General features: G+C 38.6%; 1 protein-coding gene across 1 annotated transcript; it reads left to right on the top strand.

Annotated features, from left to right (window-relative positions):
* Positions 1–211: 211 nt before the first annotated feature.
* Positions 212–13,263, top strand: LOC139941868 (E3 ubiquitin-protein ligase TRIM45-like). The gene is made up of 4 exons (XM_071938503.1): positions 212–308; positions 2,690–3,955; positions 5,272–5,446; positions 8,330–13,263. Exons 2-4 carry the CDS (start codon positions 2,695–2,697, stop codon positions 8,859–8,861), a joined length of 1,968 nt encoding a protein of 655 aa, XP_071794604.1. The 5' UTR covers positions 212–308; positions 2,690–2,694; the 3' UTR covers positions 8,862–13,263.
* Positions 13,264–14,421: the final 1,158 nt, after the last annotated feature.

Raw genomic sequence — 14,421 nt, 5'->3', positions numbered from 1 at the left:
CGAGTCACTCAGTGACTGACAACGTGGGGAGCTATCCCGTCACTCTCGCGATCTGCTTTCAGAGACTACTGAGGAACGAAGTCGCGAGAGCAATAGTCAAGCGAAAGCCGGAAGTCTCGCGAGAACGTCACAGTGTTTATCGAAAAAAAAGTCTAAGGACTTATCCACAAGTCTACTTTTTTGTATAAGAGCTACGTCACCTCTCGCACAACAACCACGCCCTATGTGACTTCATACCAAACTACTCCCGTTCTACTCGTTGCTCGAAGGAGCAATTTCCTCGCCTCAAGACTGCTCGATCTTTCCTGGTAAGTCTTTTTCTTAAAACTTACATCATGATACCACGGTAAAATATACTAGTTGAGAACGGCGGGTACCATCCAGTCTGCGTACACGAAAATAATGTTAATACCAACTACTCCGTCGACGTTCATTGTAGCCGACTGGCTCTACTCTTAGTTTCGGTGTGGCGGTTTCAACTTTCCGTGGTGTTCAGTTTTCCGAATGACCAACATACGGCAACATTACGTCATGCGATGCGCGCCTGCGCACAGCAAGCGAAAAAGTAGTAATTCTTTAGTGCCGTATTGAGTCATCCGTTACCCTCCGGTAGCTGTCATGGCGGCGTCCGCGGGTCGAGTACAAGGAGCGGCAAACGCGTGGATCGTATGAGAAACTGGGGTTTGTTTTTTATACAAGCAGAGTGTCACCTGCTTAAAGTTTTACGTGTAAAGATGGGGAAAGAGAGTATGTGACTAAACAGAAAAGAATCGTAATAGAAACAATTTGGGGTCACTGAGAGAACTACAGTACTCGCCAGGGTACTCGCTGCGGTATTTTTGTCTGACTACGTCACCCGGAAAACTGAACACGCCGGAAAGCTAAAACCGTTCTAACAACGTGCTGAAATGTCTGGCTACGTCACTCGGAAAACTGAATACGGCGGAAGACTGAAACCACCACACCGGGTAGGCCTTGGTCGCAGCCGTCGACTACCAGAACTTTAATGAATCCCATATTTTTTCAAGTTCATTTCTAGCAGTGCATAGTGGTATACTGGCATTGTAATCCATACATCATGGGCTTTTAACATTTTCTCACATGGAGACGCATTTTTTCTTCTTCAATTTTAACTCGATTAATATTGAGTCAACGGTGAGAGGTTAATAATAACGAAGATATATATATAGCGCTCGTATCTACCTAACAATGTACTCAAGACGCTTATTATTAAAACTTTCAGAAAGATAGGTTATTGAAGTAATGAATTATGAGACCTAATTATGTAGCACCTTATGTGGGTTTACAAGTAGCCTTGCTCAAGGCAGTCGAATTATTCACTCCGAAAAAAGACCGCCGCTGTATAAAAAACCCACCCGTATTCATCCGCATGCGGAGGCCGTCAGGCCGACAGCCTTGTAGGATCTGTGTTGAAGCCACTGACCTCATTACTATAATAAGCGAAGAGTTCCCACGGTCAGCTCATTACCATAATGCCCGCGAAAGACGAGACATGTTTACCTCACACACCACCACCACGGACGCATGATAGGGTCCAAAGGTCGTGATAAGGGAAGTGCGTGATTGGACGTCAAAATGAATAATTCATTTGCCTCACATCCTGTGTTGTCTGATAGGTCTGACGAACGATATACATATTCATGAGCTGCATACTAGCATATCCTAGAGCCCCCCCAATTTCGTCCACTATTGGAATTTTTTCAATACAACACATTAAAACGGGAAGATACAGACCCGACAAGGCTGTCGGCCTGACGGCCTCCGCATGCGGTTAGTGGTGTACGAGTGCGATGACTTGTGTGAACAGTATTCGTGCGATGTGACAGTGTGTATACGGGTGGGTCATTTGGTGTGATCGCACACACCATGCACAGGGTATACGGCGGGTGGGTTTACAGCTGCGTCTTTTCGGAGCGAATAATGCGACTGCCTTGAGCAAGGCTAGTTTACAAGGTGCTACTGTGTTGAACTAAGTTGTACATGAGCATGTAAACAGTGCAACTTTAAAATGTTGTATGTCATATCTTTTTAAAGTCTAGCTTTATTTGTTCATAAGTGGTGACAAAGGATACTTTTTAGAATCTCACGGGTCAGTGTTGACCCTAAATCTGGGTCAAAGGGAGTTTGACCGATATTCCAGGTCGAGCTGACCCGAATAATATGCGATTTTAACTCAGATTTTGAGTCATTTTGACCCATAAATTATTCGGGCTCCACTCGACCATTGCAATACCACGCAGGAAATGTTCTTGCATCCTTTCATTTCTAAATCTAATGTTTCTGATATTTTCTACTACAGGTAAAATTGACCCAGAAAATATTCTGGCTCCACTCGACCATGAATTAAGTTTAACTCTGACCCCAGAAAAAGTTTTTTTGCAATACCACGCAGGAAATGTTTTTGCATCCTTTCATTTCTGAATCTAAGGGCCATGTCACACGAGGCAATTTACAGGCAACCAGTTCCAGGCAATCTCCATGAAGAAAAGGCATTCACATTTGAATGTTCACCTATTTCTATTGGGCATCGTAAGACAATGTTTGAAAATTGACCCGTGTGCTACCAAAGTGGTCCTGTAGCATGCACTGCAGTTGGTTGCATCCAAGTTGCCTGCAAAAGTTGCCTCGTGTGACAAGGCCCTAATGTTTCTTACATTTTCTACTACAGGTAAAATGGCGACTATATCTACAATACTTAAGGAAATTAGTAAAGACTTTTTGGAATGTAGTATTTGTTTTGAGCGGTACACAAATCCCAAAATCCTCAGTTGCGTTCACAGCTTCTGTGAACATTGCTTAGTACAGTTATTTGGCAAAGATGTGGTAAAACCTTGTCCAGTGTGTCGGCAAGAGACGCGACTACCTACCGAGGGCGTCGGTGGACTCAAGACCAATGGGTTCCTGATAACGCTGATAGAGAAAATCGAGCTTAAGGAGAAGGTTGCCAAAACCTTAGCCAAAGAGGAACGTTCAGTGCCATGTGATTTATGTACTGAGAACGAGGTTACACATCATTGTTTAAACTGCTCTCAGAATATCTGCCAAGGCTGCATGAAAATTCACAAGCGAAGCAAAGCGTTGGCTGATCACACAGTCGGAACCTTGGAAGATGTTCGCGAGGGAAAGGTTACCCTACCAGAGGTTCAGAAGGAGTACACGTGCATCAAGCACAAGGGTGAGATCAATCGATTCTACTGTGAGACATGCCATGTCTTGATTTGTCACGTCTGTACTGTTGTAGATCATTGCAAACCCAAGCATGAGTACATTGATCGCGCGGCAGCTTCAGACAAATACAAGGAAAATTGGAATGAAATATTCCCCACATTCACCAATCAAATCAAGAAATTACAAGCACGCATAGGGAGTGTAAACACAGATCAAGAGGAATTTGAAAAGAAAGTTTCACAAACAGTGCAAGAGGTAAAAAAGGGAGCAGATCGGTTGAGGGACAAGGTGAAAGCCGAAGAAGACCGACTTCTTGGAGAGATCCGAGTCCTAAAGGAAGATCGTAGCACGGCATTTGGAGAACACATACAAACATTAACTGCTTTGCTTCAGAGGAAGCAAAATACGCTAACCATCGCAAGAGATGTCATCAACGTAGGCTCAGAGAGCGACTTTCTGTCTTTATTTCCAATCATCAACCAACATTTGACTTTCTTAAAAAGTGATTTTCCCCCTGGAATTAACGCCGATTTCCAGTACAAGCATCTCGATCACACTGGGTCCATAATCGGCAAACTCAATGTCGGAAGGGAGTGGAAGCTGTTTCGTGAAGTCGGTGGGAATTTGCCCGGGTTGGATGAGACGTTTTGGGATGTAGCAGCTCTAGGAAGTGGCAAGCTTGCAGTTACTACCATTAACAGCCGATTGGTTATCTTTAACACTGATGATGGTAAAACCATTCGAGCGGATGAACTTCGAGGCACTGGTAAGTTCACTTTCGAGTCGTTTTATTGTGTAGTGCGTAGCTGGCTTTAAATTGTGTTCTTTGAGACCGAGAGCGATGATGTTTGTTATTATTAGGATCTTTTCACAAAAATATATTGGCTATTTGTTAATGGTCGAAATGGTATACCGTCTGCGCGGGGGGGGCAGTGTTGGCACGCTCATTGAATTGTCAATTTGTATGTAACCATGGAGGAAGGAAGAGAAGGAGCTACGTTCTAAGCTACACAGCTACGCTTACATTCCAAGTTTTGCTTACGTTCCTTCAAGTTACGCATTAATAACAAAAGGTACTCTTTCAATTCTGAGTCAAGTTAAGCTTACGTTCCAGACGCAGCTAAACGGTTAGCCGGTGTGTCCCTTTAACAACTGAAAATTTGACGTCTGAAACATCTTCTTTTTCAGAAACTTTGTGAGGAGTCTGTTCGATGCGCGTGGGTTTAGTGTTTGCGCGCGCGCTTAGATTACGCGCTGTACTTAAAGCTATGAATTGCGTTCGGCGTGATAATCTTGCGCGCCCGACACGCGGAAGCTAGCTTGTTATAAACAGCTCCAGCTGGTCATTATAAAGGCCGGTTTATAGTCGGTCGCGCGATGGTCGTGCGATGGAAATCTTGCGCGCGATCCTAAGACTGAGGCCTAACAACTGTATCTTTTTATGATTGCGCGTCAAGAATTCCATCGCGCGACCATCGCGCGACCGACTATAAACCGGCCTTTAGGGGAATAAAAGTGTAGCGACGAGTTCTTAAACGGCCGTTTAAAACCGGCAGGCTCGTTGCCGTGTGATAAAGGCCCGAGCCGAAGGCGAGGGCCTTTATCACACGTCAACGACCGTTCAGACCCTGCCATTCATGTATGCCCTTTTGTTAAACAACGTTAAACAAAATACAATTATTGACACTTTAACAATTTAAAATTCGAGGTTTGAAATATTTTTTTCAAAAACTTTGTAATGAATCTGTTTCATGCGCGTGGGTTGTGTGTACGCGCGCGCGCTTTAAAATAGATTACGCGCGCGCTTACATATATTTCGCGCTGTATATCTATGAATTGCGTTCTGCGTGATAATCTTGCGCGCCCGACACGCGAAAGCCAGCCGGCCTTAAACAGCTTCAGCTGTGTCTTTATCAACCGTTTAAACACCCACACGTGACGCGCTCTCCACTAATAGGAGTAGAGAAACTGTCCGGTGTATTTATGAATATACATTTATTACAGGCAAACAATAAACAAGTTTTAAATTATTTAAGATATTATGTAAAAGTATATAATGTGTATTGTTTTTATTTATTTCAGGTCCTTTTAACATTACATCGTTTCATTGTGGCCCAGTGGTTGTTGATGACAACGGATATATTAAGAAATACGACAAGGATTTCAGGCAAGCTTGGCAACAGTTCAACGAAACCCCTAATGAAGGGAGAAACTGGGCCGATCCGCTCTACGATAAAAAAAAAAAAAGCACTTTCAGGTAAAAAAAAAAAAGCACTAACATCAAATGTTAGATGTTGACAATTTGAGTTGAAGAATTGGGTTATATGCATGGCAGGAAAGAACACACCAGCAGCAGTAATTTGGTAAATGTCTAAACTTTGGGGAGTGTCGCGTTGCAGAGTTACTCCCGTTTGAAATTAGCCAATACATATTTTTTTCTGAAAAACGAATTACAAGTAAAGTGATGTTTAAACTACCATTGCGCGCGAAAGGATACAAGTTAGACATAAGTATGATCACAAAATTGTGGTATTCATAGCTTTATAGCCGAAAAGTTAAGTGTTCTCAAGGTTAACCATGCAAATAAAGATCTTAAAAAGTAAATAAATAAAAAAATGTTTTTTTTTTTTTTTTTCAACATTAAACTGTCCATAACTTAATAATGCATTGGGCGACATCTGACTCATTTTCACGTAGCGGGTCACAAATTCTCTATTAACAATTTATACGGTATTTCTCAAAATTATTCTATCCCTCTTTAAAATATTTCGTTACCACAAAATATTGTTCACTAGCTCCCTGATTACTATTTATTTCCAATTATATAATTACAAGATCACCGTATAACTACTGCCAGTTAATTTGTCAGCTTGTTTGGTTGTTTCTTTTGTTGTTTTGCAGCGGGGGCCAGATCTTATTGTGTATTATCATTATCATTATCATTATCATTATCATGATCATGATCATGATCATGATCAGTATCAGTATCAGTATCACTATCACTATCACTATCACTATCACTATCACTATCACTATCACTATCACTATCACTATCACTATCACTATCACTATCACTATCACTATCACTATCACTATCACTATCACTATCACTATCACTATCACTATCACTATCACTATCACTATCACTATCACTATCACTATCACTATCACTATCACTATCACTATTACTATTACTATATATTACTATTTTTTTTTCTCTCTTGATGTGGAGTTATATTACTCCGTTTATTCAACATTCATCAGCAAAGGCATACATCAAATAAAACACTATCAAAAGACACTCCAGTAAATACTTCTAATATATAACAGGCACAGTAAGTAACAGAAGCTCAGAAAATAATAATAATAACAATAAACAAAATAATTAAATAGTTAATGAATACCTCTATTATATATACAAATATCTACAATTTAGCGTGACTCGGGAATCACGTGGTTCGGGAAAAAACAATACTGACAACAACAAAAACAAAAATTAGAAAAACATGATACATATGGGACAAAGGAAAATAATTTGGCCCTTGGTGAAACAGGCAATTAGTAATTAAAACTGACTTCGTCCTTAGTGGTGAAACACAAAGCATTGTTCCTAGTATAGCAATTTTCGAATGATTCTGGTTTTAACCTGTTCTTTTCCATTCGAAGAAAATATTTCAAAGATAACTTTAACTGTGAGATGATGTCGATTTCTGCTGGTCTGGAATAACTGTTAAACACCTTTTTGCATCGAATATTCCAGATCAGCCTAAGCAATTTAGCAACAACGATGGCCTGAACCGGTTTTAGAGCATATCCAAGAATTCTGTTAGAGTCGTTTAAATAAAAATGTTTGTTACCTGTATATTTGCTAAGCAATCTTTCTACAAAAATCCAAGCATCCAATGTGTGGGAACAGTAAATGAAAATATGCTCATGAGTTTCTCTTTCTACATTACAGAGCGGGCATGATTCTTCTCTAACAATACCAATTTTAAGCAAAACATCTTTAGTAGGTAAAATTCTGTGTCTAAGTTTGTACATGAATTGTTTATCGTCAGGATCCATTAAGTAGTTCTTAAAATCGCTGATCCATATCGCAGACCAATCAAGATCTTGACTAATACTGAATATATTTTGCCAAATTGGTTGAACTCTAAGAACGACACTTTTTTTCCTAATCAGGTTGCCGTAGTTGGTCTTGGCTTTAGTTAAATACATCGGAGCAGACTCCTCTCCGTTATAATCTTTGATGACTAACCAATTACATAAAGGAGTAGCTGGACCTTCTCTTTTTTCTTCAACTAGGTTATAATCCACATGATGCTTAAGGCGACCTAGCATTCTACCGGCATTAATATTACGTAATGCACACATTTTAGCAATTTCTTTAAAAGAGATCAGTTTACCCTGTTTCACAATATGTTTTATCCTGTTAATACCAAAAAATTTAAGCAAGGTACTACCAAAAGTGACGTTGTCCTTGGTGACGCTAACATTATTCCACAAAGGCATTTCTCTTGTTTCTAAGACACTAGAATGTTTACAATCCATAATACCTCCTGCTTTATCAAAGGCATTGATCACATCAATATAAAAGGACGTGGTTATACTGTTGCTGTTGCTGTTGCTGTTGCTGTTGCTGTTGCTGTTGCTGTTGCTGTTGCTGTTGCTGTTGCTGTTGCTGTTGCTGTTGCTGTTGCTGTTGCTGTTGCTGTTGCTGTTGCTGTTGCTGTTGCTGTTGCTGTTGCTGTTGCTGTTGCTGTTGCTGTTGCTGTTGCTGTTGCTGTTGCTGTTGCTGTTGCTGTTGCTGTTGCTGTTGTTGTTGTTGTTGTTGTTGTTGTTGTTGTTGTTGTTGTTGTTGTTGTTGTTGTTGTTGTTGTTGTTGTTGTTGTTGTTGTTGTTGTTGTTGTTAGTATTATTAGTATTAGTATTATTAGTATTAGTTTTATTATTTGTATTATTATTATTACTTGTATTATTATTATTATTTGTATTATTATTATTATTTGTATTATTATTATTATTATTATTTGTATTATTATTATTTTTATTATTTTTATTATTTGTATTATTATTTGTATTATTATTATTATTTGTATTATTATTATTATTTGTATTATTATTATTTGTATTATTATAGAATGTTCCCGGAAGGTGATGCCGCGTATCAAGGAAAAGCTCATCACTCGTGTATCTGTATGAAGAGAGACGGCAATGTCGTGGTAGGACATTCTAGCAAGAGTGGGATAACCTATAAACGAAATCGTGATCGTGTGATCAGTACTTCCACTAAACCACTGGAGAAGACACCAGGGTTCTTGGCCACTGACAGCAATGACAGAGTGGTTGTCGGTGGCTGTGATGATGATAACCAAGTTATTGTTATCGATGACGAAGGTGCTACCCTACTCACCATCAAACCCACCATGAATGGTCAACCCGTCGACTACTGCAGGGGCATATGCTGCGACAACTCGGGTATCTACGTTGCCGTTAGCAACCGTGACCCTGTGTCTGGTCACATCCATCATTATGATAGTTATGGGAAATTCATCTCCTGTATTATTCAGGATCTGAGTCAACCAACGGCAATTACAATCTGGGAAGATGGTCAACAACTGGCAGTCTTGGTAGACAAGAAGGCAAAGGTGAAAATTTACCAAAAGATATAATGTCGTCCCCTGTGTTACATACGGATAAATTAGCCCCAAACAAGTTAAGACTATAACCAGCCACCCTTGGTAGTGGCTACAGTAGATTGTGGGATGGAGGGAAACTGGCACAAAGGAGTTCCAGTAAAGCTGCTGAATATGTTCTGCATCTCAGCAATGTTATAGTGTTAGACATGGCTAGACTGAGAACAAACAGAAAGCTTGGTTTTACCCACTCAAACATCCCGATAATAATGAACCATTGTAGCACATGTATTTAACAGGTCCTAACATTTGACAAAAAAATTTTTCCGAATTATTTACAAATGTAAATGATATCTACATCAAATAATAATTATGTCATTTGTAAGCAATTTTCTTTTAGTATTATTATTATTATTATTTATTCGGCATAAAAACACATACAAAGAACAAACATATAAAGTACAAAACAAAAGCCAGGGACATATGCCTGGAATTAAAAAGGTTTACCTAAAAACTGTAGCCCGAAGGCCTTCAATTCCAATATCCCTGACCATATGTTAAAAATCTATAATTATTTACAATAAATCTATAAAGACATTAAGAACAATAAGACAAAAACAGAAAGATAATTAAAAGCAGTGACGCAGAATAAGTAAAAATGCAAAAAAGCCCCACCCCCTCCCATCAAGCAAATAATAAACTAAACCAGCATAAAGAAACATAAGAATGAAAAATTGGCAAGAGACAAAAAGGTTTAAAACGGTACCTCTATCAGTTTAAAAAGAGTTATACACAACTAGAAAAATATATGAAAAATAAATAAATGAATGTTGGGGGAAAAAATAAATAAATAAATAAATAAAAAGAAAATGTTCAGTAATTCTATTACAGTAATAATAATAGCACTATTAAAATTCAAAGTATTTCAGAGGCTTGGCTTAAAGGCAGGAGACACCATTGGTAATACCCAACATAATTATTAGCATAAACCTTTACTTGGTAACGAGTTATGGTGAGAGATTTATGGTACAAACCATTGTGAGAAACAGCTCCCGCTGAAGAAACAAAGTTTGCGAGAAATAAGTAATTTTCCACGAGTTTGATTTAGAGACCTCAGAATTAGATTTTGAGGTACCGAAATCAAGAATCTGTAAGCACACAACTTCGTGTGATAAGAGTGTGTGTTTTTTGTTCATTGTTATCTCGCAAATTCGACGACCATGAGCTCAAATTTAAACAGGTTTATATTGTATGTATAATAATAACAAATTTGTATATAGCGCAGTTCACAATAACCGTATCAATGCGCTTTACATTAGTGCCCTGGTCATAGGGCCAATAACATCCCTTTTAATGTTTCTCAGCTCCCTTGGGAGTATACAACCTGGGCAACAGTTTAAACCGCTCCAAAGGCTTTTTCATTCACAATATCAACTTCTACCCTCGCAGGTACCCATTTATACCGCTGGGTGAGGAGAAGCAATTATAGTAAACTATCTTGCTCAAGGACACAAGTGTCACGGTCGGGATTCGAACCCACGCTCCAACATGTTGAGATACAGCCAGTGAGAAGACTATAGTCTTTGACAACTGTCAATAGTGGCCTGTGCTGTGCCTTTAAGTGTTTTACATTGTTATCAATATACAGTGTTCGTGCATTTTCAGCTTGCATTGTAGTTGGTAACATTTGATTTATTTGAGTGCAAACGATATTTAAAAAATATTGAAGAAACTTGGTTCAAGTGCTATGCGATTTGAACAATGTACAGCGTTCAGACACTTTCAGCTTATATTGTAAACTAACAGTGGTACATAATACACAAGTTGATGCAATGAATGCATTGTCGTTAGAATAATATTCAGGTGGCGAAACCTGGATTATTTCATTAGTTATTCGTTGAAATCGCGCTTTCCATATTTCGCTCGTGGCTTTAAAAAGTATGAGCGAACTATGGAAAGCAACATTTCACCGAATAACTAATATCATAGAAGTGTCGTGGCCGAGCGGTTAAGAGCACCGAATTACTTGTGTTTCTGATCAGCAAACTCTGTTGTTTCTGATCAGCAGAGTGTGGATTGAAATTCCCGCAGTCGTGAAACGTGTGTCATTAAGCAAGACACTTAACCATTGCTTCGTCCTTCGCATGGAACGTAAAGCCGTCGGACCCGTGTGTTGTGTAACGCATGTAAAATAACCCAGTGCACTTATCGAAAAGGGGTTCACCCCGGTGTTCCTGGTATGCGCCGTAGCACCTTATAATTATTTGGTCTCGGAATGTATAGATTTCAATAATCTTTATAGACTTTCTGAAAGTTTGTATAAATACACAGCGCCTTGAGTGCTTGTTGGTAGATACGTGAGCTATAGACGATGTGACCCATGTTTACAGTCAAACCGCCCTCTGTTGAAAAAACACTGTATACGTCATGTTTCGCCGGGCAAAAAGACACGTATAGTCATGGTAAGATTGCATACACTTTCTAGCTGGCTGCCAAAACACAAAGGTTTTGGCCGGGCGGTATGCACGCGAATCATGTTATGTTTTTCGTGTGACGTCAGAGGTCACATCGTCTGTATAAGACTTCGATATCGTTATTATTTTAATAATCAAAGTCAATTCACTGTTTAAACTACCTGGTCAGAAATGACCCGGTTTCTGCGTCCAAGTGGCTGACTCAATTTTGAATCAAGCTGACCACACAATGAGTCAGGCATCAACATTCAAACTCTAACTCTGCGCTGTGTTGACAAAGTTATTGGTCCTTGTAAATTCTTAAATACCAACTTAACTAAAATAAGTTTAGATACTAATAATTATACCTTATTATGTGTGAAATAAGTTCAAACTTTTCGCCTACCATACAAATGGTGATAAACGAATCTATATACATTGTGAGTTATTTTTAGAAGAGGGACGCACTCAAATAACTTTCAAGGAGTTGTAAATTTTATTCAATTTGTTAAGCGTTTGTATGCTATTTACAAAAATCAGGTGTTGATTTGAAAAAGAGAACATTATTGTGGGCAGTCAGATTGGCTCAGTGTTTTTTGTCACTGCCTGTGGGTCGCTTCGGTTCGAGCTCGGACCAGAGCTAAGCCTTGCCTGTTGATTTGGGTTTTTACAGTCACGGTACGAGGCTGCGTGGGTTCTCCCGTATAGGAGTTTTCCTGCCCCGTCTACAACACTAAATATTCTTCATTGTCTTCTTTTCAAAAAGTTTGTGTTATTTTTCTATCAGGAGGCGTTGCCGACTGTATTACTCAGATTCAGAAGATTTATTATAGATGGATGTCAAGTATAATGTCTAATGACTATACTGAAGACAAGATGAGGCTTATAAGTAAGTTGTAAAACTTTGCACAGTGGAAGTATAATCAAGTTAGGTTTGGGGTTACATAGAGTGCATACATATCTGTTTTGAAAATGAGCCCCATTTTTTTTTTTTTTTTTGCTTTCGCGTTACTACTTGACTGCTATCGATATGCTTTCAGTAATTAGTTGTAAAGTTATGCTTCATGTTTATTGCTTAAAGTATGTTTGTTGGTTTGTAGTTTTTCTTTTAGCGGCTTTAGAGTATTTTATATTGTTGTAACTATGTATCTCACAGCTGAAATTGTCAAAGTTTGTTATTTTATGTATGATTGATCTCACAAAAAACGAACCAAGTCTACAACAATGTTGTCAGCTCAACACCCAATCATATAAATAGCTTTTAAGAAATTGTTCATAAACTGACAATAATAAATAAGTCGTACAATAGGCCAAGAAAAAAATACAAGTTGACTGTCCCCTCCCTCAACCTTTTTTGGGGGCCGCATTCCATTTTATTTCAAAAAAACATTAAATTTTCTGTCTATTTTTTCAATAAACTTTACTAATCTTTTAGGAACTTGTAACTATACAGAAAGTAAGTGATGAGTGGTGACTTTAAACTGAATAATTTGTGGCTAGTCTGAAATAAAATGCTTGGCAGCCACCTCTGACAGAAATACAAAATAAAAAGCCCCTTAACCTCCTCTTTTTGGGGAAAAACCGTGACGATCAACTGGTATTTATTTTACTTGGCCTAACAAGTCAATAATTAAGCTCGTACTTGCGTGAGTTCGAGCGTTTGCGGACTTTCCCTTTAAACGTGTGATTTTGTTTCATTCATAAGATCTCGCTTATGGTTGACTTATGATTCGATCGTCTCTTAAGCAAAATATTCATTTTATTTTTATTACAGTAAAACTAACATTTTGATAATTTGTTTTCTTTCACACAAAGTTTATTGCACGTGTTTTTTTTTTTATATTTATTTATATTATTCCCTTTAAAATTAAGCTCTGTACAAAAAGCCCAAAATGACCTGCAGCATAAATATAAAGTTAAATGTGTGTAAACGCCTTGTATATTATTGTGAGTTGTTGTGTCTTGATTATGTGCATTAATTTTGAGTCTATTCAGCAGTAATTTGATGTCTCTCCTTGTGACATAAACCTTTATCATGTGAGGAACATTCATAACACTGTCGTTTCTTCAAGTGCCTTTATTTCTCTGTTCGGGGTAGCTCTGGGGCTACCCTTAAAAAAAATACTTACTTGCATTTTGTACTATTTTCTCAATGTTAATAAGATGTAAATAAGGAAATGTCTAAAATGAAATAAATACTTCTCACGTAAAAGTCCTTTTAGCATTGGTAACGACGCCAAGACGCATGTCGTTAATTTTGACTCCACAAAATGGCCGGCCGTGTTTGTTCGCGACGTGAAAGGAAAACAGTGCATATTCGAGGCATGTTTGTGCGGATCATTCTACTTTTAAATTATGTATCTAACCATAATGCATTTCAAAACAAAAGGTCTCATACGCTTTTCAAAGAGCAACTCGACCGATCTGAGGTAACGTGTTCCTGTAAAGACACCGGCCACCTTTAGTAATTGTCACAGAACAGTGTTCCCACTTGGTTTATCTCAATTATGCATGCCGTTTCGTGCAAGCTTTCCAATAGTTAGCAGTCTTGGATGGCAAAAAACGCAGGCAATAGAAAAGGTCCAAAGTAGTATATAGATACATTACCAAAAAAAAAATCGACACTCGTTTGTCGAAAAAATCAAGAACTTCTCCTGTTCTTACAGTGAACTTGAATACCGCCCTCAAACGGAACTCCGGGGAATATGTTGTGGAAATAATGTCCAGTGGTCCAAGGAAATCCTGTCCTCCGGAGATTCGGTCCTCCTCATGATAGAATATGGGCTGTAGGAGGATGACTCAAAAGAGGGCGCTATACGAAGAAGACAATACTTCGCCGTATGGGGGACAGAATCTCATACCAGAGCTGCGCAGCAGAAACGCAAAAGTTCTTAATCTGTGGATATTTACTAAAACAAAATCGAGGTAAATGATTACGGATAAAATAAACATTTGGTGCTCATGTTTTACTATGTTAGTGTGTTTTGTGTAGCTGCCATTGTTATTGTAGCTGTCGTTGTCGTTGTCATTGTGGTTGTCGTTGTATCATACAGTCTAGGGAGAATTAAAGTGTATGTTACATGAAGGTCGCTGGGGGTGGATAAGTAGTTTGTTTATGGAAAGATAATTATTTAATGTAAACC

Source organism: Asterias amurensis, chromosome 9 (assembly GCF_032118995.1).
Source record: "Asterias amurensis chromosome 9, ASM3211899v1".
In the NCBI taxonomy this organism is placed as follows: domain Eukaryota; kingdom Metazoa; phylum Echinodermata; class Asteroidea; order Forcipulatida; family Asteriidae; genus Asterias; species Asterias amurensis.
The sequence above is the reverse complement of the archived record's forward strand: the minus strand, read 5'-3'. Positions and strand labels throughout refer to the sequence as shown.